Source organism: Phoenix dactylifera, unplaced genomic scaffold (genome assembly GCF_009389715.1).
Source record: "Phoenix dactylifera cultivar Barhee BC4 unplaced genomic scaffold, palm_55x_up_171113_PBpolish2nd_filt_p 000478F, whole genome shotgun sequence".
NCBI classification, from domain to species: Eukaryota; Viridiplantae; Streptophyta; class Magnoliopsida; order Arecales; family Arecaceae; genus Phoenix; species Phoenix dactylifera.
In genome coordinates, this window is record NW_024067899.1 from 235,494 (window position 1) to 261,227 (window position 25,734).

The 25,734-nt window shown below is 40.3% G+C and overlaps 3 protein-coding genes across 7 annotated transcripts; all 3 read left to right on the plus strand.

The window, feature by feature from the left end:
* Positions 1 to 375: 375 nt before the first annotated feature.
* LOC103721918 (probable potassium transporter 13) lies at positions 376 to 10,726 on the plus strand. Of its 5 annotated transcripts, none has more exons than XR_003388492.2 (10): positions 376 to 644; positions 2,033 to 2,264; positions 2,358 to 2,606; positions 4,105 to 4,155; positions 4,567 to 4,827; positions 5,037 to 5,089; positions 8,088 to 8,202; positions 8,692 to 8,946; positions 9,036 to 10,387; positions 10,455 to 10,726. XR_003388492.2 is itself a non-coding variant. In XM_026810349.2 (9 exons), exons 1-9 carry the CDS (start codon positions 600 to 602, stop codon positions 10,001 to 10,003), a joined length of 2,229 nt encoding a protein of 742 aa, XP_026666150.2. In that variant the 5' UTR covers positions 376 to 599; the 3' UTR covers positions 10,004 to 10,722. The 5 variants fall into 5 exon arrangements, 3 of the variants coding, with proteins under 3 accessions (XP_026666150.2, XP_026666152.2, XP_026666151.2); XR_003388491.2 differs by having other exon boundaries at positions 9,036 to 10,359; XM_026810349.2 differs by having other exon boundaries at positions 9,036 to 10,722.
* Positions 10,727 to 15,091: 4,365 nt separating this feature from the next.
* LOC108510954 (uncharacterized mitochondrial protein AtMg00300-like) lies at positions 15,092 to 15,859 on the plus strand. Its single transcript, XM_039119039.1, has 2 exons — positions 15,092 to 15,417; positions 15,784 to 15,859. The coding sequence occupies exons 1-2, from the start codon at positions 15,092 to 15,094 to the stop codon at positions 15,857 to 15,859; spliced, it is 402 nt and encodes a 133-aa protein (XP_038974967.1).
* A 4,619-nt stretch (positions 15,860 to 20,478) lies between these two features.
* LOC120106146 (secreted RxLR effector protein 161-like) lies at positions 20,479 to 20,826 on the plus strand. Its single transcript, XM_039119040.1, has one exon. It carries the CDS (start codon positions 20,479 to 20,481, stop codon positions 20,824 to 20,826), a length of 348 nt encoding a protein of 115 aa, XP_038974968.1.
* The last annotated feature ends 4,908 nt before the right edge of the window (positions 20,827 to 25,734 follow it).

The window sequence follows — 25,734 nt, forward strand, 5'->3', positions numbered from 1 at the left end:
AAAACGTTATTATCTTATATAACCAAAATATTCCTTAGCTATAAAGAAACCCTTCAATGAATCAAAGGTTGTCATCCTCTATTCCTTTTCACAACTTGCCTATCAGTGACATTATCTTATTCCTTTTCATAACTAGCCTATCAGAGGCATCTTGAGCTCGAGTCGAACCAGAAAGTAACCAAATTCCTGTAGGCTTGGAAGCCAGTCCTCAGGCTAGTCGAGGCCGTGCAGTACACTGTACTGTTTACACAGTATCAGAGTGCGAGGACAAAAAAAAAAATTGGGGGGTGTAGAATATCAAATTTGGCTATAAAAGGAAGTGGGCTCAAGATGCCCCTGAAAGAGGAGAGACGTTTTGGCGCTCCCTCTCTCTCTCTCTCTCTCTCACAGTCTTCTAGGACACGTCTTCCCCCTTAACCGCTCTCTCTCTCTCTCTCTCTCGGCGCGCGACGCGAACGAAACTTCGAGAGGCGTTCGATCGAGCTCTCCGTTCGGAATTCCTTCTTCCGGGCGAAATTTTTATCCCCTGGCGGTGGATTTCGGCGGTGGCGTTGTTCGGGAGTGGGAGTATTAAGGGGTTTGTGACCGGGGCTCGGGTGATGGATCCGGAGTCCGGCTCTCGGTCTCCCGGGAGTCGCTCTTGGGTGAGTGTTTCTTCGGCGTTCTTAAATTTCCCCTTTTCTTTGTCCTTCCTCTTGTTGTTTGAAGGTTGATTTTTTCAGTGACTTTACTGACTTATCTTGCTGTTCTTGTTTTATTTGTTGCATGTTAAAACATTTTCCTTTTATCAAATTTCTTCAATGCGAGTGTACTCTTCTGGTGTCTACCGGGCACAATGAAGAATTCTTCTGATTTTACGGGAGATAGCTGTTGACATTTTACTTTTTATAGAATTAAATTTTAATTTGTTGAGGTGTTTACTTCGTAAAATTCTGAGAAAATCTAATTTTTATTATCTGTACTGGAATCTTGATTACAAAAATGTAATTTTTATGGTCATTCAGTATACAAATGTACAGATTTTGTTTCAGGTCTTATTTATTTCAAATTGTTTTCTTTAGAAAATTATGAAAAAAATCTGTTTTGTATGCTGACTGACATTTTGGTCAATGAAAAAGAGATAAGGTTTTGTTCTTGTTTAATTTTCTTTATATTTTCTTGTTAAGGGATTTGCGGACTGCGAAATTCTCGGGTGATCAGATCATTTTATTTTATTTTTTTCAAAGTCTTTCCTTTTAAGATTCTGAGAAATCCTTAAGTATGTGTGTGTGTGTGTGTGTGTGTGTGTGTGTGTGTGTGTAATTTTAACGAAATAATGATTATTGCAATGGAAGTTTAATATTTCCGCGTTCAATTATCTAGAATTTTATTTTTTTAAGAGAATAATTTTTAAAGCATTTGCTTCTTAAATTTTGAAAAAATATGATTTTCTTTTAGTATCACCAGTGTCTTGATTATTAAAGCCATATCATTATTCCCCATGGGTTCTCAATTTTTTTTATTATCTGTGAAGATTTTCAACGATTCGTTTAACTAAGTTTATATTCTGTTTTCCAACAATTAACTATAATGTTTTTGCTGGAGTGTTATTGGAGGAAAAGTATGAAATTTTTAATCCACTGCACTTACGCAATTCTGTAAATTTTGGTTTAATCTGGTTATCGCGTAAGATAACAGTTCCATGGATTATATGTTCTGGCTACCAAACTATCTTGAGCGGTCTTTTTCATGCTTAAGAACCTGCTTAACTGCAGAAATATCAAGTTAATCATTGTTTTTTTATTGGATATCTTCTTTCTTTTTTCTTACATTTAGTTTCCTCCAATCACACCCTTTATCTTATCCCTCTGATTCTTCGTAGTTTTTTATTTCTCAGATTGTTCTGATTCCTTTTTTTTTTTGGTTTATTGTAGAATTTGTCAAATCCATTCATACCAACCCTTTTTTAAATTTTATTGATTCCACTTCATCAATTTTTCCCTTGTGTTTGTTTGGATGAAAGACCTGATGGGTTTTGCTATTTCACTTGTAGAAAGCATACAGAACCACTCTTTTGTTGGCCTACCAGAGCTTTGGTGTTGTATATGGCGATCTAAGCATTTCACCCATCTACGTCTACAAGAGCACTTTCTCGGGAAAGCTACGCCTCCACGAGGAAGAAGCTGAAGTCCTTGGAGTCCTCTCTCTGGTATTCTGGACTCTGACTCTGATTCCTCTTTGCAAGTACATCATCTTTGTGTTAGGAGCAGATGACAACGGCGAAGGTGGTCCCAGGATCCACAAAATGTCTGTCTAAAATTCTTCTTTCTTCTATGAATTGGTTCAAGCCCTTTTCTTAGTTGTTATAACGTGTGCAGGTGGGACATTTGCTTTGTATTCATTAATGTGCCGGAAAACAAAGATGGGACTTCTGGCTACCCCTCAAGCTGCCAACGAGCATTTATCTGCTTATAAACTGGAAACATCTAGCAAGGAGACACGGACTAGTTTGTTGGTGAAGAATTTTTTTGAGAAGCATCGGACTTCTCGAATTGCATTGCTTCTTTTTGTGCTTCTGGGGACAAGCATGGTTATCGGTGATGGTGTTTTGACCCCAGCAATGTCGGGTATGGTTGGCCTGCTTGTTAAAAATGATATAATATGTCTACTTCAATCAAATAAATAGGTCTTATTTACCAAAAAAATCCTATAAAAAGGTCTTTATTTTGAATGGGGAATGATTTGATGTTTTGATGAACTATTATTTATTCTAAATGCTTCTTGACATACGAAATCCATATTCTTTAGCTTACAAATTTATGACAGTTATAGGTTTTTAAAGATCTGGCATGGTCTGCCGAATTGACTGGAACCGGTCGGTTCAGGTTGTACCGAATCGGTGCTGACAGCTACCGGTACGGTTCGGCTGTGAAAACCAGTACCGAACTGAAACCGGTGCGATCGGCACCGGTAGAAGCAGGAAAGAAGAGGAGGAAGAAGAGGAAGAAAGAAGAGAAGAAGCAGGGAAGAAGAGAAAGAAAGAAGAGAAGAAGCGGGGAAGAAGAAAAAGCAAGTACCGGAAAAAGGAGGACCTCTCTTCCTTGCTCGCGAGCGGAACCTCTCTTCCTTCCTTGCTCGCGGGAGAACGGGGGAATTGGAAAAGAGAGGAGAAGAGAGGAGAGAGGGGAAGAAGAAGGGTTCGGGAAGAAGAAGGGGAAGAAAAAATAAAGAAAGGTTCCTTGCTCGCGAGCAGAACCTCTCTTCCTTCCTTGCTCGTGGGAGAACGGGGGAATCGGGAAAGAGAGGAGAAGAGAGGAGAGAGGGGAAGAAGAAGGGTTCGGGAAGAAGAAGGGGAAGAAAAAAAATAAAGAAAGGGGAAAAAAAAACCCCGCGCGTGGGGCCGAGTGGGGAACTGGGCACGAGTGGAGAATCGCGAGCCCGCTTGCAGGGAACGGGCACGGTTCCCTGCGCTGGCTCGATTCCCTGTGCGGGCTCACCGCACGGGGCAGCAAGCCTACGTGGGGCAGCCCGCGTGGGCTTTAAATGCTGCACAGAGTGGCTTTAACGCGCAGGCATGCGGGTGCGCGCGTGTCCGCACGTCGGACGTAGGTTTTTTTTTCTATCTCGACCGGTTCGGTACCGGTTCCGACCGGTACCGATTCTGACCGGTACCGTACCGAAACCGGTCTTCACCGGTACACTAGTACTATTGGTATTTGCAAACCTTGAGATCTGGTAACGTTAATCTGCAAAACATTCTCTCCCTCTCTCTCTCTCTCTCTTTTTTTCTGTGTTGAGAAATATGGGATGACAGGTCGATTGCAGGCTTCGAGTTTGGCAATTTTGGGAAATCCACCTCATATTTGATAGCATTTCTGTTCTAGTTTCACATGACAGGTTGAAGGTTTTACAGATAGTAAAATTGTTTAGTGCTGAAATTTAGAATTTTTGTAGTAGTAGCTGACTGACTCTCTTGCTCAAATTTGCTGAAAATGATGGAAACCTTTTTTCTTCGTATATGTTTGTAGAACACGAAGATTCTGATACTTTTAGAAGTTTTTATATCAAGTTATTAACACCTTTGTGAAATTTTCACTAACCTTTGTTTCATTTGCATTTTTCCAGTCCTCTCTGCAGTATCTGGCCTCAAAATTAAGATTCCCAGACTACATGAAAGTAAGCATCAACTTCTCTACCTGAACTGTGGGTTCTTCCATATGATAATTTTTTACTTTTGAAAAGTCACCAGCGCCTGGAAAGATAACCTCACTGATGCTGTAAGTCTACAGCGTTGTTTTTGAATATGCACTGAAGGCTCCTTACTGGAGTATGCTATCGTTATTATGTAGAGCTCTTACATTATCAGCTTTTATGCTTTGATCTATGATCTGTTTTTGTCCTTGGTACTGTTATACCATTCCTTCCCAGATAATTTCTTTCTGCCCGGGAGTTGTTATTAGTGCATGTATATATTTTATTTTGTCATAGATTTACATACTTAACCCAAACAGGAAAATATTATCCCAATAGTACATGCATTATCATCTACAACTGTTCTGTCTTATTGAACTATCTTTTGGCATACAGATTGCATTGTATTTGTGTCCTGCATTGTGTTAGTGGGCCTTTTTGCATTGCAACACTATGGGACACAACGTGTCAGCTTTCTTTTTGCTCCAATCTTGATTGCGTGGCTTGGCTGCATTAGTGGAATTGGGATTTACAACATATTCAAGTGGAATCCTGGTGTTGTCCGTGCTCTATCACCATATTATGTTTATAACTTCTTTAAGAAAGCTGGAAAAGATGGCTGGAGTTCACTTGGAGGTGTTGTTCTTTGCATTACAGGTTGGTGGCATTTTGGTTGTATACAAATGCATATATACATATTTATACATATATCTGTACAAACATACAAACATATGTACATGTATATGTGTCTGTGTACAAATAAACATCTATATATATATATTCATGTATGTACATATGTATATGTCTATGTAGAATATAGTCTTTACTCTTTCACTTGGGCTCATAAACTGGGTATGCTTGACCAGGTGCTGAGGCCATGTTTGCTGACCTGGGGCACTTCTCAAAGCTTTCAATCAGGGTAAGGTCATTTTTTAGACGCAAACATGTTGACTATATAATTTAGAAGGTATCCGAGTAATGAAAAAAGATAGGTTCAAAAGTTCCTTTGATCTTTATAACATGACTTTTACATCCAAGAAACTCTTTTTATCTTTTACTAGTTTATTTGTTGGGCTAAAAATTTTCAGTTATGTGCACATGCGTACGTATATACATGTACATTCAGAAAATACATTTGTATCTATGTACAGGCATATAATATAAAATATGCTTGGACTACTGCTATTCTTTTTTTAGAATTAAGATTCTTCATCTTTAGCTGCTGCTGGTTTAATATTTCTGATAATAGTTTTTGTTGTCAAATTTATGGAATCATAAATTTGATCAAGATCAAGGAACTAACTTTACATTCCATATCATTGCAATAGTTTTGTTAAAAGAACTTTTGTCAAACTGAAGAAGCTAGCATGTTGAAGGTTATTTTGTTAGCTGAGGTTCTTTTAAATAAAATGAAAGCCGAAAGTTTGAAGCCAAAATTTTTCATAAAGTTGAGTATGCTGTCTCGATGCCCTTTGCGTAATCATGGAACAGTTCCAATAAGTTGAGTATTATCGAAAAGCATCACTTGCTCCAACCTCATAATGTTTTTAGTTCTTGCAATAGCCAAGTTACATCTAAAAATAAAGATATGCAGCCATGCTGCATGTCTCTTTCTCAGCCCATGGTCATATGTGGAAGCCCACTTATTTTTCGATTTTATTCAAATTTGGGCCGTTATCACTATGCGCATGATTGTACCTAAACTTGAATAAAGTGACATTAAATGTTGGTCGAGTGTAGCATGCATACCCCTAAAGATGCTTGTTATTTTATAGTATTTTATTATTATTAATTTATTTCTTATTTTTAATCCAAAAATATACATTTTTAAATTTAAAAATTACAGATTTATTAAAAAATAAAGATTTCGGTGTCTTGTAGATCATTTCCAGATCTACAATAGTAGCATGAAATCATGCCAAAATTGAAAAATTTGGCATGACCTTTCCTATTTTTCTAATTTACTGCCGGCATCAAAATGAAAAGAAAAGAGAAGAAATGAAGAGGGAGAGAGAGGAACGATACATTTCTTTGGTTTGGATCCAGCTTGAAATCATCAAAATCCCCTCTTTTTTTGTGAGTTTTCAAGATTTTACAAAAAATGAGAGAAGAGGCATTGAGAAGGCACGAGAGGCCTTCTCAGCCTCTATATATTCAGCCCAATTTTTTTTTTTTTGCAGGAAATTACCATTCACTCTCTTGTGATACCACCTTCTCATGGAGGCCTACAATTGAAGGCCTTCTTATGACTTGTACTGGGGTTGGAGTGAGGGTGGATTGGATTTATAGATCAGCAGTGGAGAGAAGGAAGGTCCATGAGATAGATAAGAGGGGATACGGGGTAAGGGGATCAATGTGGTCTGAAGCTGCATGAGAGAGGGAAAAGAAAGTAGGGAGGAGGTGAGAGGGACAGGGAACTTGACAACCAGGGGATTGGAATTGTATGAGGTGGGGCAAAGGTAGTTGGTATATGGATTAAGAGGACTGTTGCGATAATCTTTTTGCTTTCAGGGAACAGGTGTGGCCAGTTTCAGATGACTGGCATATCAGTTGGGAGAGCTAGGTGTGGCTTCCTAGCTTTTATCTTACTTCAAACACTGTTAGGCTAAAGATATCCGAACCTCCCCACATCAAGAATACCAAATTGTTCTTAAAATTGATCTTCTTATCTAGTATCTATCTGGAGATTTTGTTATGCACCAATTTTCTAAGATATATGCGTCGTAACTTTGCTCTTCTACCTTTTACCTGATGATATCATGATCATAATTTTAATAGGCAACCCTTATTAGTACAGGGTTTGCTTTATGCATCTTGTCCTCCATGATTCCATGTATACCTCTTCAGTTCATGAGTTCTTAATTAATTCAAACATTTAGCATGACCGCAAGATGCAAACTCTAGAATGATGATATCATTCAAAAGGTTATCTCTATTTTGTGAATATCTTGGTATCTCACATGCACTTTCACATGTATGGATGTACCCTGACTTGAAGGTAAAACTACAAATATCCTTGCATTTTATGCATTTGGGAAGATACGAGGACACATCAATTAGAGGAGGCAAGTATGGAAGGGATGAGGATTCTCTCATCTTTGTATGTAGAAGACATGTACTCATAAAATATACGCAACTCTATCCATTAATTGGGTACCGGATTGTTTTATTGTTGTCATAGTGTTATGCACTATGAATATCACTTCTGGAGAAGGGAAACAGATGGATTTGATTTATAAATGTATTATTTGTAACTTTCACTTTAATGATTCATGAAACAACTAGTTGTCTAGGATTGGATAAAATGACAACAATCGTAATTTTGTTTATCAAGGTTTGAAAAATCAATTTCAGTTTAGGCTGGACCAATTAAGCTTCAATGTCTGTACTTACACTTTGAGTTTAGGATTTTTGGCCAGAAAAAGAGATAAAACTAAAAAATTAATGAAGTTAATATATGATTATGTATTTAAAGTAAACAAGCCAATATACACATTATGTATTTAAAGTAATACAAACAGTCAATATACACATTAAATTGGGCCAGTATGTCATTTTTGGCCAAAACTTTGAAACCAACCTAGTTTCAGACTGATTCTTAGCATAATCAAGTCCAGTTTCCAAGTATGGCCAAAATTCAAAATCATGGTCTATTTATGGTGATGCAAAAGATAGCAGAGGCCTTGCATTTTGCTTCGCCAATTACGCATCAATATTCAGAGTCATTTACATATATTCTTGTGGTTGTTTGAGACTTGTGATCTCATTTTCTTGAATTCCCAAGTTATCTTGTTGTGCATTCCATATTTTCTTCATACTATCATGTTGATTATTATCATTAATATACCTCTAGTCTGCCAAATACTGTGCTTATTCAGTGTTAATTTATATTTATGTTAGATGTGTTCTGGTGGCAGGTGGCATTTACAGCAGTAGTTTATCCCTGCTTGGTAGTGGCATACATGGGTGAAGCTGCCTACCTATCAAAGCATAGGGAGGACCTCCACAGTAGCTTCTACAAAGCCCTTCCAGGTATATTAGCTTACAGCTCCTGTTTTATGACATGGAAACATAAGATATGCTTTGTTTATGAACATACTGGAAGATGAAGATCACGTTTGTTGTCCTACATAATTAAAAAAAGTCAAAGTGCCTGTCTTTTTTTAACCACTTGCTTTTAGAGTGATTCATGGACATCAACAAAGGAAATCTTAACTTGTCCCTTTAATAATCCTATAAAATTGAAGAAGGAAATGTTAGGAATTTACATGATTATTTAGTTTGTTACTGACAACTATAACCTTCTGAGCTTTTTTTGTTTCACCTAATATTGCTCGCTAATATTTGCTGGGTCCTCTATTATTTACTTGTAGATGTAAGAACTGGGTCAAGCTGGTCCTTTATTATGATGGCTTTATCATATAAAACATTTAGTATTTATTCATGAGCTACTAGTTTACTAATCATTTTTAAGTGATATAATCTTATGCTTTCTCTGCAATCTGTTTTCCCCCAATCCAGAGAGCATATTTTGGCCAGTGCTTGTCATTGCAACGTTAGCCACGGTTGTTGGGAGTCAGGCAATTATCTCAGCTACCTTCTCCATAATTAGTCAATGTAGGGCTTTGGGATGTTTCCCCCGTGTGAAAATTATACACACATCGAGCCATGTACATGGGCAGATATACATACCAGAGGTGAACTGGCTTCTCATGCTGTTATGTCTTGCTGTCACCATTGGCTTTAGAGACATTGATATGATAGGAAATGCTTATGGTATGTGTTTCTTCACTTTCCATTTTGATTATAACGAAACAGAGTGGACTGGTGTTATGTGAGCATATGACATATATTTCCTTTTGCAGGCCTTGCTGTGATTATTGTAATGTTTGTAACAACTTGTCTTATGTTCCTAATCATCACTACTGTCTGGAAGCGATCCATATTCTTGGTGCTCCTCTTTGTTGTTACCTTCGGATCCTTGGAGCTCCTCTACTTCTCCGCGTGCCTTGTCAAAGTTCCTCATGGAGGCTGGTTTCCCCTCATCTTTTCACTAATCATTTTGCTTGTTATGTCCGCATGGCACTATGGCACTGCTAAGAAACAGGCCTTCGAGCTACAGAACAAGGTCTGCCTCGACTATCTCCTCAGCATCAGCCCCAGCCTTGGCCTTGTTCGAGTGCCTGGAGTTGGCCTTGTATACTCCAACATCATGACTGGTGTCCCTCCCATGTTTGCTCACTTTGTCACAAACTTTCCTGCATTCCATCGCATCCTCATCTTTGTCTGCTTACGGACACTTACAGTGCCAAAAGTTCCAGTTGATGAGCGCTTCTTGATTGGAAGGATTGGCCCACCAGAGTATCGCCTCTTTCGGTGCATTGTGAGGTATGGGTACAAGGATGGAGGAAGGGACAGTTACGAGTTTGAGAATCAGCTGCTCATGAAAGTGGCAGAATATCTGCAGCAGGAAGTGGGGGATTCGTTGGTTAATGGTGAGATGTCAGTGGTTGGTCAGCCATCTAACCTGGTGGTGGATGCTGTGATGGGGTCTGAAAGGACTGAGAGAAGTAAGAAGAGGGTGCGATTCAAAGAGGCGGTTGGTGCAGATGTGAGGCAAGAGGTGAGGGAATTGGCGGACGAGAGGGAGGCTGGTGTGTCATACATGATGGGCCATACATGTGTGGTGGCTCATGAGTCCTCATCATTTATCAAGAAGTTTGTGATTGATGTTGTGTACGGGTTTCTTCGGCGTAACTCTCGCAGGCCAGCCGTCGCACTTGGGATCCCACATGCCTCCCTGATTGAGGTCGGCATGGTTTATCATGTATGATGCTGAAGACTCCTGCTATTATAGAAGATTATGCTCGGTTCATATACAAGTGGAAAAGAACAAACATCCTTTTTAGCTCTGAACATTTTTGCGGTCAAGGAGAAAAAAAATCAATCCAGCATTTACTATTTCTTCCACTGGAGTAATGGCCGATGCAAAACATGGATGAAGATTTAATATACTGTTTGGAGAATGCAATGGTTCCTGCGTAGTAATTAAAACCATACCTATGAGTTGAATTGATTAGGAGGTGGGGAAGAAAGTAGGCACTGCACCAACTTGGCCTGGCATTCAAGAGAAACTACTAGGGTGGGAAAGAATTGATATTTGAAAAGGTTGACATTGTATTAGAAGAGGTCTGACATTTCTGTACATAATAAAGAGGTATTTTTTTCATGACATAAATTTATTGCTTTTGAAGTATTTCTTAGCATCTACATTCTTTCGACAGATAAGATTCTGCCCAGCTGAGAAGCCTGCTGATACCTCTTTTTCGCTCACGGCCAAACATATACCTAGTGTTGTGTATAAGTTGATTAGCAATTTGTCAACAAGGTGAATTGGAGCTCGCTATCTTATGTTCGAGAGCAGCTTCCCAAAGAATAGGCAGTGTTAAGGGCTTAATTTTGTATTTTTTTCTGAATTTAAAGTTGCATATCACTGTGCAAGATCTCTTCCATAATAGTATTTTCATCTAAAAAAAGTATTTTTTGTGTGCATTCATATATATGTCAAATGTGTTGGGGTTGTGTACAAGTCCTTTTGCCTGTACATGTATCCATGGATCATGAAATCCAAGATGCGATGATTGATTTTTTTTCAAAAGATTATTTATTTATAAGATATTTTTAATAGTTCCGTATAACCACACAATTCAAAAAACTATTCTACATGCATTCAGAATTTCTTTATGACTTTCTGACTATTTATATAGCTTCTGATGTCCTATGCAAAATTAATCCAGGGGGTATATTCTTCTTGTATAAATCTTTGACAGTTTGGTGAGCAAGTCTGTCTGTCTGCCAGTCTAGTAAAGTTTCAAACACAATGAATATATGCACCCAAAACAGGGAACATTGTTTTCACGAACTCCCCATGCTTTTTATCTGTCTGTTTGTTTGTTTGCTCCTCCATTTTGTAAACTTGGAGGATTAAGGCCCACCTTGCCTCCTATTGTAACATTCATGCCCTTGAAGGATTAATGCATATGGAAAGTGAATAAGAGGTTGGGATAAGACTGGCTTATCCGTAGAATTAATGGCAATTGACAAATGGACTGTTTCAGTGGGACGGAGTTACTGGTCCTTGACAATTATGGTCAGGTCTGGGATAATTGGTGTTTAGCGGATTGTTGGCATCCGGGGGATAATTTATCTTTAAAGGTAACCAAGCAAGAAGGTAAAGTCTTGTTAGTCATTTAATCCCAAAGTAATTACTATAATATTATTTTGAGAAAGAATAAGACACGGATCGCTCACTTTCAAGATAGTTATTATAATATCAGTTAGTGCAATTGTACAGCATAATCATGAGACAGGATAAAAATGATTTATCCCAAAAAAGCCAAGCCTTATCCTACATTATTCTTGAATTAGTTATACTCATTGAGGATAACAACATCTTGTCCTTGGATTGCTTCTCCTTTTTCCATGGTAGGTCATGAGATCCAGTTTGGTTGGAGAATAGGGGGGAAGTGGGGATAAATTGGAGCTACTCGGGTGGATACTGGTGGTTCCAGGATAAGGAAATTGTGTTCTGGGATAAAGGCTGTTATCCCCAGTAGTGATTACCTGTAAGCTGAAATTGCTGTTTGTGTCTTTTATGGGTATCAGGGTAGAAAAGGTGATCTTTCATTGAATTGCACAAGTTTGCCCTTCCTATTCTCATTGGTTTCGTGAGATTATGTGAAAAATATTTGCGGATGAATTAAGATAAGGTGTTTGGGGCTGTTCAAAGGAAAAATTTGGCCTAGTCCTGAAAACATATATGTGGTTAGCAAGTTTGTAGCTATTAGAAATGCATACATGGGTTCATATAAAAAATTTGGAAGGTACCGAGGAATAGGCTACATACCAAGCACGCGTAGATACGAATAAGGGCTGAAACAGAGTCCGAATTTTTTTTTTGGGCCGGGCTCGGGTATGTCACTGGTCTGACTGAGCCTGAGCCCGAATAAAGGCTGAAACAGAACCGAATTTAGGCTCGAATCATTTTATTTTTGTATTTTATTTTTTAGAAAAAATAATGAGGAAATGAAGAACAAATGAAAACGAATTTAGCTAAAAATATGAGCCTTCAAACTTTGAGATGTCAATTTGAGCTTTTGCAAATGATAAATGTCAAAACTATTTCTTCCTAATATTTCGAGTGTTGGCCTTGACAAACTAAATGAGAGCAAATGGAGATTGCTATGGCAGAAAGGATCTTGCGAATACTAATAGCAACATTTGAACACATTGTCATCGCAAGTGATTAGTCTTGTGAATACTAATAGTATGGTTTGAACGATTAAAGAGTCGAAGGATTTATCCATAATGACAATGGATGAGTTAACAGGCTCACTAGAAGCTCATGAGCAGCGGTTGAATGTGAAAAGTGCAGAGAAACCGATCAAGCAAGCTCTCCAAAGCCAACTTCCATCAAAGCTGAGAAAAGCAGGTCACGCCCAATTCCACTAGCAAGGTGCCTAACATCCTGAATCTGACCCGAACCAAGGGGCAATCAACAAGGTCAAGGGAAGGGGGATCCAATATAAGCAAGGATTAGGGGTCCAAAGTCGTGAATGACCTGCCAAAAGAGGATGGTCGGTAGGGGTGTCATCACGGGAATCAAACGGTGCAAATGGCGTTAGGGGAAGGAGAGAGAAAGTGAGAGGGAGCTGGCTTCATCATCAGGGGTTCAGACGGCTCCAGATTTTCGATACCTTTATCCTCGAGGTAGAATTGAGGACTGCCTATACCGGCCTAAAGTATGCTTGATGTGTGTTGCAGGTCAATACCTTAGTGCTTAAGAGCGACTCAGCTACTGTCATTAGTTGGATCTAACAGAGTGTGGGAGGAGTGGATGATACCATGTGGGCACAAGTGTGGTGCATCCAAAGCAAGGAATGCAAGAAACTGCAGAGGAAACAGTGTAAGGGTCGACTCATGCTGTTAAAGAGTTGACCCCTGAAGAGCAAGGGTCAGCTCATGCTGTTAAAGAGTCGACTCCTGAAGAGCAAGGGTCGGCTCATGCTGTTAAAGAGTCGACTACTGAAGAGCAAGGGTCGACTTATGCTGTTAAAGGGTTGACCCCTGGTCTGTTTCAGATTTAGGTAGAGACGAGATTTGGTCTTCTACCTGCTTAAGACTCAAGTACTTGGGTCTTGAGATGGCTAACTATTATTGGGCTAGGTTTAGGCTCAAAGGAAGAGAGAGCATTCAAGTCATGGGTGTACATGGGCCTGGGTTGAGTGCTTTCTCACATGGTTTAGTCTAGAGAAGTTTTTGGATTTGGGTCATGATTAACCATGTATATATACACTCATGTCTTTTGTGTATGGGGAATGAAATCAAATGATACTCCTTTCTCCCTGAAAGCCCTATTCTCTTCACTTCTCTTCCTCTCATGCACGTAAGCCGCCGTCCCTAAGAACCCTAGGCCATAAGGAAGAAGAGCCTATTTCCTCTTGGCTCTTGTTCTCCTCTACCATTAAAGAACTAGTGATCCACGCCTCTAGTAGCCAAGGAAAGTCTCCAGGTGCTGTGGTTTGAGGCGGTTCATCTTCTCAAGATTGGGATCAGATCCGTAAGGTCTCCCACAATTGGTATCAGAGCTATTGGTTGCTGATTCGATAGAGAAAAATCAAAATCTGTGGTAAGTCTTCAAAATAGAATATTCGGCGTTCATTAAATCTCTGTTTGGTGTTATGGCTTCGGAAAATCTCAAAACAGATTTTGAGAAGTTCGATGGCAAGGGAAACATCAACCTATGGCAGCAAAGGGTGAAGGATTTGCTGGTGCAACAGCGGATCTATAAGGTCTTGGTTAGAAAAAAACCGGAAAGGATTAGTTTGGAAGACTGAGAGGAGTTAGAAGAGATTGCTTTTAGCACGATTCGTATGTGCTTGGCTGATCAGGTGCTACCTGAGATTTGTTCAGAGACAACGACCAGAGGGCTATGGAAGAGGTTAGAGAACACCTACATGGGCAAGAGCATGACAAATAAACTATGATTGAAGAAACAGTTGTATAGTCTGCGGATGCCGGAGGGAGGAGATCTGATTTCTCATATTTAGAAGTTCAATCAAGTTTGCTCGGAGGTCATGAGCCTTGATGTGAAGATTGAGAAAGAAGATAGGACCCTTCTACTACCGTGTTCTCTCCCAGGATCATATGATGGGTTGATCACTACCCTGGTGTATGGAAAAAACACCATGAATTATGAAGAGGTGATTGGTGTTCTTCGGTCTAATGAGCAAAGGGAGAAGATTTGCAAGGCGAGTTCTAACTCAGAAGTTCTTGCTGTTAATGAGCGGCAAGGGAGGCCTCGGAAAAGGGTTAGAGAGAAGTCTAAGAGCAGATCTAAGTCTCGGAGCAAGCAGAAGGCTTGGAAGTGCTACAAGTGTCATCAGATTGGTCACATAAAGAGAAATTATCCTTTGCTGAAATCTGAGAAGGAAAAGAACTCTTCCAAGGGTGGTTCGGCTAGTCATGGTGGTGCTCTTACATCTGAAGACAATGGAGATGATATCCTGGTTGTTTTAGATGGTCACATGAAGGAAGACAGTCGGTGGAAATTGGATTCAACATGTCCGCATCACTACACTTCACATCCGGAGTGGTTTGATACCTATGAGAAAACCGATGGAGGAAGTATGAGTTTAGGTGATGATCATCCTTGCAAGATTGCTGGGGTAGGCACCATTAAGGTGAGGATGTATGATGGAGTCATCAGAACATTGACCAATGTCAAGCATGTCTCGGAGTTGAAGAAAAATCTGATTTCATTGGCTACTTGGAGAAGCACGGGTGTGCTTTTGGTAGCCAACCGGGCAGCGGCTGTTTGAGGATCACTAAGGGGGCCTTGGTGGTGATGAAGGGTAGAAGGATGGCCAATAATCTCTATGAGATGGAAGGCTCAGTGGTGATAGATGGTGCAGAGGTGTTGGCGGCAGCACAGGAGAAGCAGTTGGCCTACAAACTGTGGCACTATCAGATGGGTCATATGAGCGACAGGGGGCTCAAGGAACTCGGTAAGAGAGGTCTGATTCTAGTAGTTGAAAAGGAAGGAAATGACATATGTGAGCCTTGCATTTATGGCAAACAACATAGGGTAAAGTTTGCCAACAGTTTCAAGCGGAGTGAAGGTGTTCTACTGCTAGTTCACTCAAATATTTGGGGACTGGCGCCTGTTTCAGCTAGAGGTGGAGCAAGGTATTTTTTGACCTTCATTGATGACTTCTCTAGGAAGGTATGGGTCTATCTGATTAGAGAAAAATCAGAGGTGTTTGCTCGGTTTAAATCCTAGAGGGCTGAAGTTGAAAAGAAAACAGGGCAGTCAGTGAGGTGCCTGAGGTCTGACAATGGAGGGGAGTACACAAGCTTTGAGTTCAGAAGGTACTGTGAGGAGAATGGGATCAAACGCCATTTCATAGTGAGGATGACTCTCCAACAGAATGGTGCGGCCAAGAGGATGAACCGTACATTGACGGAGAAGGCTAGGAGTTTGAGGCTGCAGACATCACTTCCCAAAATATTTTAGGGTGATGCGATAACTTTCTCTTGTTTTCTTGTTAACAGGTCCCCCAATAGAAAGCATGATGGAGGCATTCCAGAGAAGATCTGGAGTGGGAAGAAGGTGGAGCTTGGCCACTAAAGGTATTCGGTTGCCCGGCCTATGCATTAGTGGAGGCAACCGAAAGAAGCAAACTTGATTCAAATTCGCAGAAGATGGTCTTCATCGGATATCCACAAGGGGTCAAGGGTTATTTGCTGTGGGATCCTCATTCACAGAGGTCCACCATCAGTAGAAATATTATCTTTGATGAAGAGAGCATCCTGAAGAGGTCGGGAGTAGCAGATGAAGCGCAAAAGGCTGGACAGGGCAGCAGTGGACAGCACTCACTAGTAGATGATATTCCTTCAAATTCTACCTCGAAACGTGTTTCTTTTGAGATGAAATTTGGTAGGCATGTTCCCACACATGTGGAGGACCAGCTAGGACGGCCATTAGTCCAGGAAGAGGTGCAGGTAGAGCCATAGAGTTCTAGTTTGAGGGACTTTGTCAGGGGAGTTGCATCGCACAGGCAAAAATGCATCATCTTTAAGCCTGTCAGGTATGGCATTGATGAGACCATATCCTATGCTCTCATCACTGCAAATGGAGATCCAGAGACATTTGAAGAAGCCATGGAGAGCTCAGAAAGGGAATCATGGATTCAAGCCATGATGGAAGAGATGCAGTCTCTTGAGAAGAACGGGACATGGCAGCTTGTGGATCTACCGGAAGGTACTCAGGCCATTGGTTTTAAATGGGTTTTCACAAAGAAAGAGGTGCCTTCAGAGCAAAGTGGAGTTAGGTACAAGGCAAGGCTAGTAGCCAAGGGGTATTCACAGAGAGAGGGATGGACTACATAGAGATATTCTCTCCGGTAGTGCGACATGATAGAGTTGGGCATCGGGCCGTGCCGGGCCGGCCCGGCCCAGGCCCACCGGGCCCGAGGTCTAAACGGGCCGTGCCGGGCACGGCCCGTTCAGCACGGAACAGTTGCCCGGCCCGGCCCCAGGCCCGTCTATTGGCGGGCTGGGCCGGGCACGGCACGAGACAGGCCGTGCCAGCTGGAGAGGGGGGGAGAAAAATAGCCGTTTCCAACGGCTATTTTGGAAAAATTCCAATTTTGCCCCTCCCAACAGTCCAAAAACGGCTAAATTGAGGGGTATTTTGGGAAAAAAAAATTTGGGCTTCTATAAATAGCCATTTCCTCCCTCATTCTTACCACACCAAACCAACTATTCTCTCCTTCTCTACTACTATTATTTCTCTCTTCTAAAGTGCTCTTATAGCAATTTAATTTTTAGTTTGCATTTAGCAAGTGTTCAAGTGCTACACAAGAGGAGGTTCCTGTTAAGAAGAGAAGGTCACTCCTGTTGAGAGCACAAGAGGAAGCTCAGAATCTCGGCTCTGCCTCTGCCCTCCGACCCTCTACTCAATTCCTCCTTGTGGTTAGTTTTTATTTTTTGAATTCATCAATTTAGATATGTCATCTTTTGAGGAAAGTCAGTTTGGCATTCCTCCTGTTTCTGAGGGAGAAGAAACTAATCCCCAACCCCATGTTCCTAGTTCCTCTAGAACTAGTGAACCGAGTGGAGATCAAACCTCTTCTCGTAAGAGGACTAGTGCTGTATGGAATGAATTTGATAGAGTTATGGTTGATGGAGTCTGGAAAGCTAAATGTAAAAAATGTGCCAAACTTTATAGTTGTAGTAGTAGTGGGGGAACAGGGCATTTAAAAAGACATCAAGAGAGTCATAGGATGCATGATTCTCATGCTCAAACTCAAAGTACCCTTAATATACAAGGGGGATTACTTGTAGGTAATTTTGCATATAATCATGAAAATCAAAGAAAAGCACTTGTAAAATGGATAGTTAAGGATGAATTACCTTTTAGTTTATGTGAATCTTTTAATTTTGAAGAATATGTTCAATTAAACCTACAACATGCTTACAAAAGAACTAGTAGGCGTACATTTAGAAGAGTAGCTATGACTAACTTTTTAGCAATGAAACAAAGTTTAATTGAAACACTTTCTACTTTAAATGTAAAAATTTCATTAACTTCTGATATTTGGTCAGCATCTATAGGTAGTAATTGTTTTATTGCCATTACTGCTCATTATATTGATAATGATTGGCAATTAAATAAATGTATTCTTGCTTTTCGTGCTTTTGATTTTCCACATTCTGGGCAACAAATTTCAAATGTCATTTATCAAACTGCATGTTCATATAATATTAATGATAAAATTATGTCTATTACTTTTGATAATGCATCTAATAATAATTCTGCTGTTGCATTATTAAAAGACTCATTGCATCCCATGTTAGATGGAAATTTATTGCATATTAGATGTGCATGTCATATCTTAAATCTTTCTGTTCAAGATGGCATGGGCATGATTCAAGATGTGATTTCAAAAATTAGAAATGCAGTTTCTTTTATTCATGCTTCAAGATTAAGACTTCAAGAATTTAAGGAACTATGTATAAATCATGGTAAACGTTTTAAAAAATTTAAACTTGATGTAATTACTCGTTGGAACTCAACATATAGCATGATACATGATGCATACCCATATAAAAACTTATTAAGTGCATATATTAATGATCGTGGATTAGGCTTTACATTGACTGAAACTGATTGGAATAAAGAAAAAATTTTGGAAGATTTTTTGCTTAGTTTTTATAATGCTACCAATGTTCTTTCTGGTATTTATTATCCAACTTCATGTTCATTTTTACAACAAGCATATATAATTAGTCAAAAATTTGCAGAACATAGATATGATGATGTTTTAATGCCTATTATTGACCTAATGGAATCTAAATGGAATGAGTATTGGGACAAGATATGTCCTATGCATAACTTAGCTGCTGTATTTGATCCTAGAGTTAAATTAAATGGCGTGCTAATTTTACTTGATGCATACTGTGAAAATATGAATCAAGATCCTGAACCTGCTAAAAATGAGGTAAAACAACTTCTTTATGATATTTATGCTATATATGATGAAAAAATTCGTAGATCTAGATTTTCCGTACAAACCTCTATTTCTTCTTCAAGTTTATCTTCATCTTCTTCATCTTTAAGTAGTGAACTAGAATTTTATTTACGAAATGATCTTCAGTCTGCATATGATGAAAATCAAATAGAGAATCTAGATGTATTATCTTGGTGGAAGAGTGTTAGAAATCAATATCCTGTTATGTCTGCAATTGCACGTGATATTTTAGCTGTGCCGATGTCCACGGTAGCATCAGAATCCGCTTTTAGTGCAGGTCGGCGTGTTCTTGACGAAAAGAGAAGTAGGATGACGGGCGAAACGGTGGAGATGCTTCTCTGCTTCAAAGATTGGTTGGATGCTGAGGCAAGACTTCAAGATAAAGGTGGACATAATACAACATCCTCTGATGATGATGATACAAACACTACTGAAGAGTGAATACTGATTCACTGAATCACTGATGATTAGTAAGATTTCTTAATTTTTTATAATTGTACATTTTTATTGTATTCTGGAGGTCAGACGAAGGTCCAAACCTCGGTCCTTTCTTATTGTATTCTGGAGGTCAGACCAAGGTCCAAACCTCCCTTCATGTACCATTTTGATTTAAATTAATAAACTGGTAGGGGTCTATGCCAAACCCCCCATCATTAAGGTGGCTTTATATTAATAAATCCTTAGTTTTCAATATGTATTAATTTATTAAAAAAATTTATGAAGCATTAATTTTTATGGAGACGGGCCGTGCCTGGCCCGGCCCAAGCCCGGACCGGGCCAGGCCCGCGGGCCAGCCCGGCCTAGGCCCTTATGGGCCGTGCCGTGCTTGGCCCGCGGGCCAAGAGCGGGCCATGCTGGCCCAGGCCCGAAGCGGGCCGTGCCGGGCTCGGCCCGCGGGCCAGAAACCCGTGACCCAGCACGGCCCCCTTAATTGGGCCGTGCCAGGCACGGCCCGGTACTGTAGCCGGGCCGTGCCGGGCCGTGGGCGGCCCGGCCGACATGCTTCAATTCGGGTGTTGTTGTCTTTGGTAACACAGTATGATATGGAATTGGAGCAGATGGATGTGAAGACGGCGTTTTTACATGGGAGCCTAGAGGAGACGATATACATGCAGCAACCAGCTAGTTTCAGACAGCCGAGGTTGGAAGAAAAGGTGTGTCTACTGAAAAGATCTCTCTACAGTTTGAAGCAGTCACCCCAACAGTGGTATAAGAGGTTTGATACCTTTGTTCTTAGCCTTGAATTTTTCAGATGTGAGCATGATAATTGTGTCTATGTGAAGGATGTGAATGAGGAGAATACTCTATATTTGCTTCTATATGTGGATGATATGCTCATTGCCAGCAGGAGTATCAATGCAGTGAATGAGCTGAAATCAGTATTGTCTGCTGAATTTGAGATGAAAGATTTGGGTCCTTCCAAGAAAATTCTTGGAATGGAGATTTGCAGAGATAGAAGCAAGGGTGTCCTCCACTTGTCATTGGGAGGATACATTCAGAAGGTCTTGATTAGGTTTGGAATTGATAAATCCAAATCGGTTGGAACACCGCTTGCAAGCCACATGTCTCTTTCGAAGTTGCAGTCCGCCCAGACAGATGAAGAGAAAGAGTACATGGATAGAGTTCCATATGCCAGTGCCATGGGCAGCATGATGTATGCTATGGTGTGTTGTAGGCCAGACATAGCACATGATTGAGCCAGGTGAGCAAGTACATGGCAAACTCGGGGAAGGAGCACTGCCAGGCACTAAAGTGGATATTTCGATATCTACAAGGAACTCGGAAGCTTGGTCTGACTTTTGAGCAGCAAGATGGACATGGGAGGAACTCCAATGCCTTAAGGGAGTTTTCAGGTCCATTGGAAGGGTTTGTGGATGCAAATTTTGCAGGTGATCTAGATACGAGGAGGTCTACTACAGGTTATGTGTTCAACATATTTAGTGGACCGATTTCATGGAGATCAACCCTTCAACCTATCACGGCCTTATCCACCACAGAGGCCGAGTACATAGGGATCACAGAGGCTGTCAAGGAGGCTCTTTGGTTGAAGAGACTCATTTAGGAGATGGGGGTGAAGCAGAGTACAGTGGTGCTGCATAGCGACAGTCAGAGTACTCTGCAATTGGTTTAGAATCCAGTCTATCATGCTCGCACAAAACATATAGACATGAGGTACCACAGGATCATAGAGTTAGTGGAGGATAGTGAAGTGATGCTGGTGAAAGTTCATACGAAGAAGAACCAGTCGGATGCATTTACGGAGATTTTTCCATGGGATAGTTTTCTCTCTTGTGTGGGATTGATGGGGTTGACGAACCAGGTAGAGCTTGCGGAGGCTTTGGAGCACCAAGGTGGAGATTGTGGGCACAAGTGTGGTGCATCCAAAGCAAGGAATGCAAAAAACTGCAGAGGAAACAGTGTAAGGGTCGACTCATGCTGTTAAAGAGTCAACCCCTGAAGAGCAAAAGTTGGCTCATGCTGTTAAAGAGTCGACTCCTGAAGAGCAAGGGTCGCCTCATGCTGTTAAAGAGTCGACTCCTGAAGAGCAAGGGTCGACTCATGCTGTTAAAGGGTCGACCCCTGGTCTGTTTCAGATTTAGGTAGAGACGGGATTTGGTCTTCTACCTACTTGAGACTTAAGTACTTGGGTCTTGAGGTGGCTAACTATTATTGGGCTAGGTTTAGGCTCAAAGGGAGAGAGAGCATGCAAGTTATGGGTGTACATGGGCTTGGGTTGAGTGCTTTCTCACGTGGTTTAGCCTAGGGGAGTTTTTGAATTTGGGTCATGATTAACCATGTATATATACACTCACGTCTTTTGTGCATGGGGAATGAAATTAGATGATACTCCTTTCTCCCTGAAAACCCTATTCTCTTCTCTTCACTTCCTCTCATGCACGTAAGCCGCCGTCCCTAAGAATCCTAGGCCATAAGGAAGAAGAGCCTATTTCCGCTTGGCTCTTGTTCTCTTCTATCATTAAAGAACCAGTGATCCACGCCTCTAGCAACCAAGGAAAGTCTCTAGGTGCTGTGGTTTGAGGCGGTTCATCTTCTCAAAATTAGGATCAGATCCGTAAGGTCTCCCACATACCATCCGCTATTTAGAAATATTCGAAAGATGGTGAAGGAGGACGGCCCTGCACGCCAAGCATGTGTATCAAGAGGCAAGCGGGACAGCAGATTAGATAGCCTCCTATGTGGCTAACCACTGTGGGGAAACCTTATGACTGGGGGAGGAGGGACCATCTAGTGTATTTTGAAATTTGTTATTATTATTATTTTTTTTGTTTTGAGTGCACTCATGTCGGTTACGGATGATTCATTCATTATAATAATAATAATAATAATAATAAAAAGAGGAAAAGAAAGGAAAAAGTGTGAGAGGGAAAGGGACGAGGGAAATGAAGAGGAGGGGGTTGGGACCCATCTACGATGACACCATAGGTAGGCGGAGGATCCACCGGCGGCGTCAGACATGATGGCGATGGGAGGAAGGAGAAGGGTCAAAACAGGGCAGTTCCAGAACAGGGACTTCTCGACCAAGAAAATAAGGGATTTGGCGGTCGGCTTGGCTTAGATCGGCCGCTCGAGTGAGTCGCAATGTCCGGCCACCCTGCCGGCAAGATGAGCGATGGTTGGAAGTAGGGGAAAAAATTGGTGATGTCGATGTGCAAGCCTTCAGAGGGTGGAATAGAGAGAGAAGAAGAAAAAGATAAAGAATTCCGACACGAGCTTACCGGGATTGGAATAGAAACTCAATGCTTGGAATCCAGCAAGGAGAAAGAGGCTGGCGCAAGGTCAAGGGTTGAGGAGGTAGAAAGGAATTTGAGGGAGAGAAACGGGATGAGAAAAAGGAAAAGGGGCGAGGGTTCTGGGAATCCTTGCATGCTTCGCCGATTGATTCGCGACGGCGCCGACCTAATCTCGCCGCTCGGCCGGGTTTTGCATCCCTCCCATGTAACCAGTTACCGTTGGTTTGATTCAGCTGAGTCGAGGTTGAGTTAGGGATCGGATGCAAGCAATGATGATATTGGTGCTGAAAAGCTATGGAAATAGTAGAGGCCGTGGTAGAGGCCAGCGAGGTAATTGTAGAGGATGTGGTGGTAGAAGCACTCATGGTCATGGTTATGGTATAATAAATAGAAGGAATGAGTTTTTACTAATCAGATGGTCACCAATCTGACTCAGGTCAATGATGCTCGCAAAGAGGACATGGATGATGGTCGACAAGCTAAATGTTAAATGCTATAAATGTTATCTTTATGGGCATTACGCATCTGAGTGCAGATTTCAAAAAGAAGATCAGTCTGGAGAATAAGCTCGTTTCTTCAAAAGAGGAAGATGGAGGCAAAGATACTTGGTTCCTTGACACTGGCTGCACCAACCACATGACCAGAAGCAAGGAGTTGTTCGTTGATTTGGATGAATCAGTGTGGACTGTAGTCAGATTTGTAGATGACAATATGGTGCCAGTAATAGGTAAAAGGAGGATTTTTATTCAACTAAAAAATAGTAATCATTCATGTATTTCTGATGTGTTTTTTATTCCTGCCACGAAGCGTAATTTACTCAGTCCAGGATAATATATTGAAATGGGGTATGATATGCAGTGGGATAATAAGCATATTGCTTGCCATTTATGATGATAGAGGTATCTAAAGGCTCCATTGTCAAAGAATTGCATGTTTCTAGTAGAAATTAAGAGTCATGTTTATCGTTACTTGAGTGCTACTGTAAAAGATGAGTCATGGTTGTGGCATCTTAGATTTGGTCATTTAAATTTTTCGGAGACCAAATTTGTTGCCAAAAAATATATGGTGAAGAGCCTACCTATGATAGATTATCCTGAATAATTTTGTGAGGGATGTGTTTTTGGAAAGCAGCAAAGAAGCCTACTTTTAGGAGTAAATGTCCGGCGTGTCCCAAAACCACTAGTATTAGTGCATTCCGATGCATGTGGTTCAATGAATGCTCCATCCATTGAGAAGAATCGATATTTTCTTACTTCATAGAAAATTTTAGTAGGAAAATATGGATTTATTCTTTGAAGAGAAAACCTGAAGTTTTTGATAATGTCAAGTATTTCAAGGCATTAGTTGAAAAGGAAAGTGGTTATGTTTTTAAATTTTAAGAACTAATAGTGGGTGTGAATACACTTCTAAAGAATTTGAGGACTATTATGCAGATCAAGAAATTGAGTATGAAATCACCATTCCTCACATGTCAAATCATAATGGAGTTGTTGAGAGAAAGAATGGGACCATCATGGACATGACCAGGAGCATGCTAAAGGCCAAAGTTATGCTAAATAGTTTTTGGGCTGAATTTATCTCATATGCTGTTTATTTGTTGAACAGATCTACCAGGAGCTTTGTATAAAATGTCACACTGGAAGATGGTTGGAGTGGATTCAGGCCAAGTGTAAAGCATCTCAAATTATTTGGCTCGATTGCCTATGTTCATGTTCCTAGTGAAGGAGGGAGAAAACTGGATGATAGAGGAGAGAAGGTTGTATTTATTGGCTACAAATTCTGCCATGGGGTACAAGCTGTACAAATGTACAATCCTACTACGAATAAAATGATTTTGAGTAGAGATGTCATCTTTTATGAAGAAAGCATGTAGCATTGGGATGAAGCAACATAGCAATACTTGCAACAAAATCCACACTTTAATTGAAATTGAAGATGAAGCTCCTCAAGATGTAATCCCCACTGCAAATAGAGAGACACAAGCTGCCCCCTTAGTTGAAGCTTCAATGATGCAAGCCCCACTTAATAAGAGGCCAGGAGGAGTGCGACAACCATACATACGGCTAAGAGAATTTGAGGTTATAGATGAGGATACAATTAATGATGATGAAGAATTAGTTCACTTTATGATATTTGCAGATTATGATCCTCTTATGAAGAAATGGCCAAAAGTGACAAATGGGTGGAAGCCATGAATGAAGAGATACAGAGAAATGATACGTGGAAACTCAAAAGTATTCCATGAGGACACAAAGCGATTGATGTGAACTGGGTTTTCAAGAGAAAAATCAAACAAAGTGGTGAAGTTGAATGATACAAAGCGAGTGGTAGCAAAGGGCTAAGAGCAACGTCCTAAACTTGATTATCAAAGAGCTTTTTTCTCCAATTGCCAGAATATAACTGTTAGATTATTTATTGCTTTACCTGCACAAAAGTACTGGAAGATTCATCAAATAAACATAAAGTTAGCATTGTTGAATGGTCCACTTGATGAAGAAGTATATGTCAAACAACCGCTGAATTTCATGAAGAAAGGGAGTGAAGGAAAAGTGTATTGGTTTAAAAAAAACTTTATTCGTGTTGAAGCAAGCTCCAAGAGTATAGAATAAGTGCATTAATATATGTCCTTCCAAGAAAATGGGTTTGAAAAATGCTTGTATGAGTATGCTTTATATGTGAAAATTGGAGTTTCCAATGATGTACTGATTGTGTGCCTTTTATGTTGATGACTTAGTTTTTACAGGAAACAACCTTAGCATGATTGAAGAATTCAAGTGAGCAGTGGTGAAAGAATTTGATATGTCCGATTTGGTAATGATGTCGTAATTTATTGGGTTGAGGTTGTGCTAAGCAAATATACAAATTTTCTCTGTTAAAAGAGGTATGCTGTAGAAATTTTGAAGAAGTTTAATATTTTTGACTGCAATCCTGTGCATACTCTAGTTGAAGTTGGAACCAAACTATCCAGAAAATATCATGATTCAGCTATGGATCCTAGATACTTCAAGAGAATAGTTGGTAGCTTGAGGTATTTAACCTGCACAAGGCTTGATATAGCTTACAGAGTTGGTTTGATAAGCAAGTTTTTTTAACACTTAACGCGTAGGCTAGAAGTCTCCAAATCATAAATTTTTTGATAAGTAAATAATATAAAGATAGTAGATCACATCTAATGGCTCGGATCATCAATGTGGAACCTCCCTTGTTCGATCTAAAGC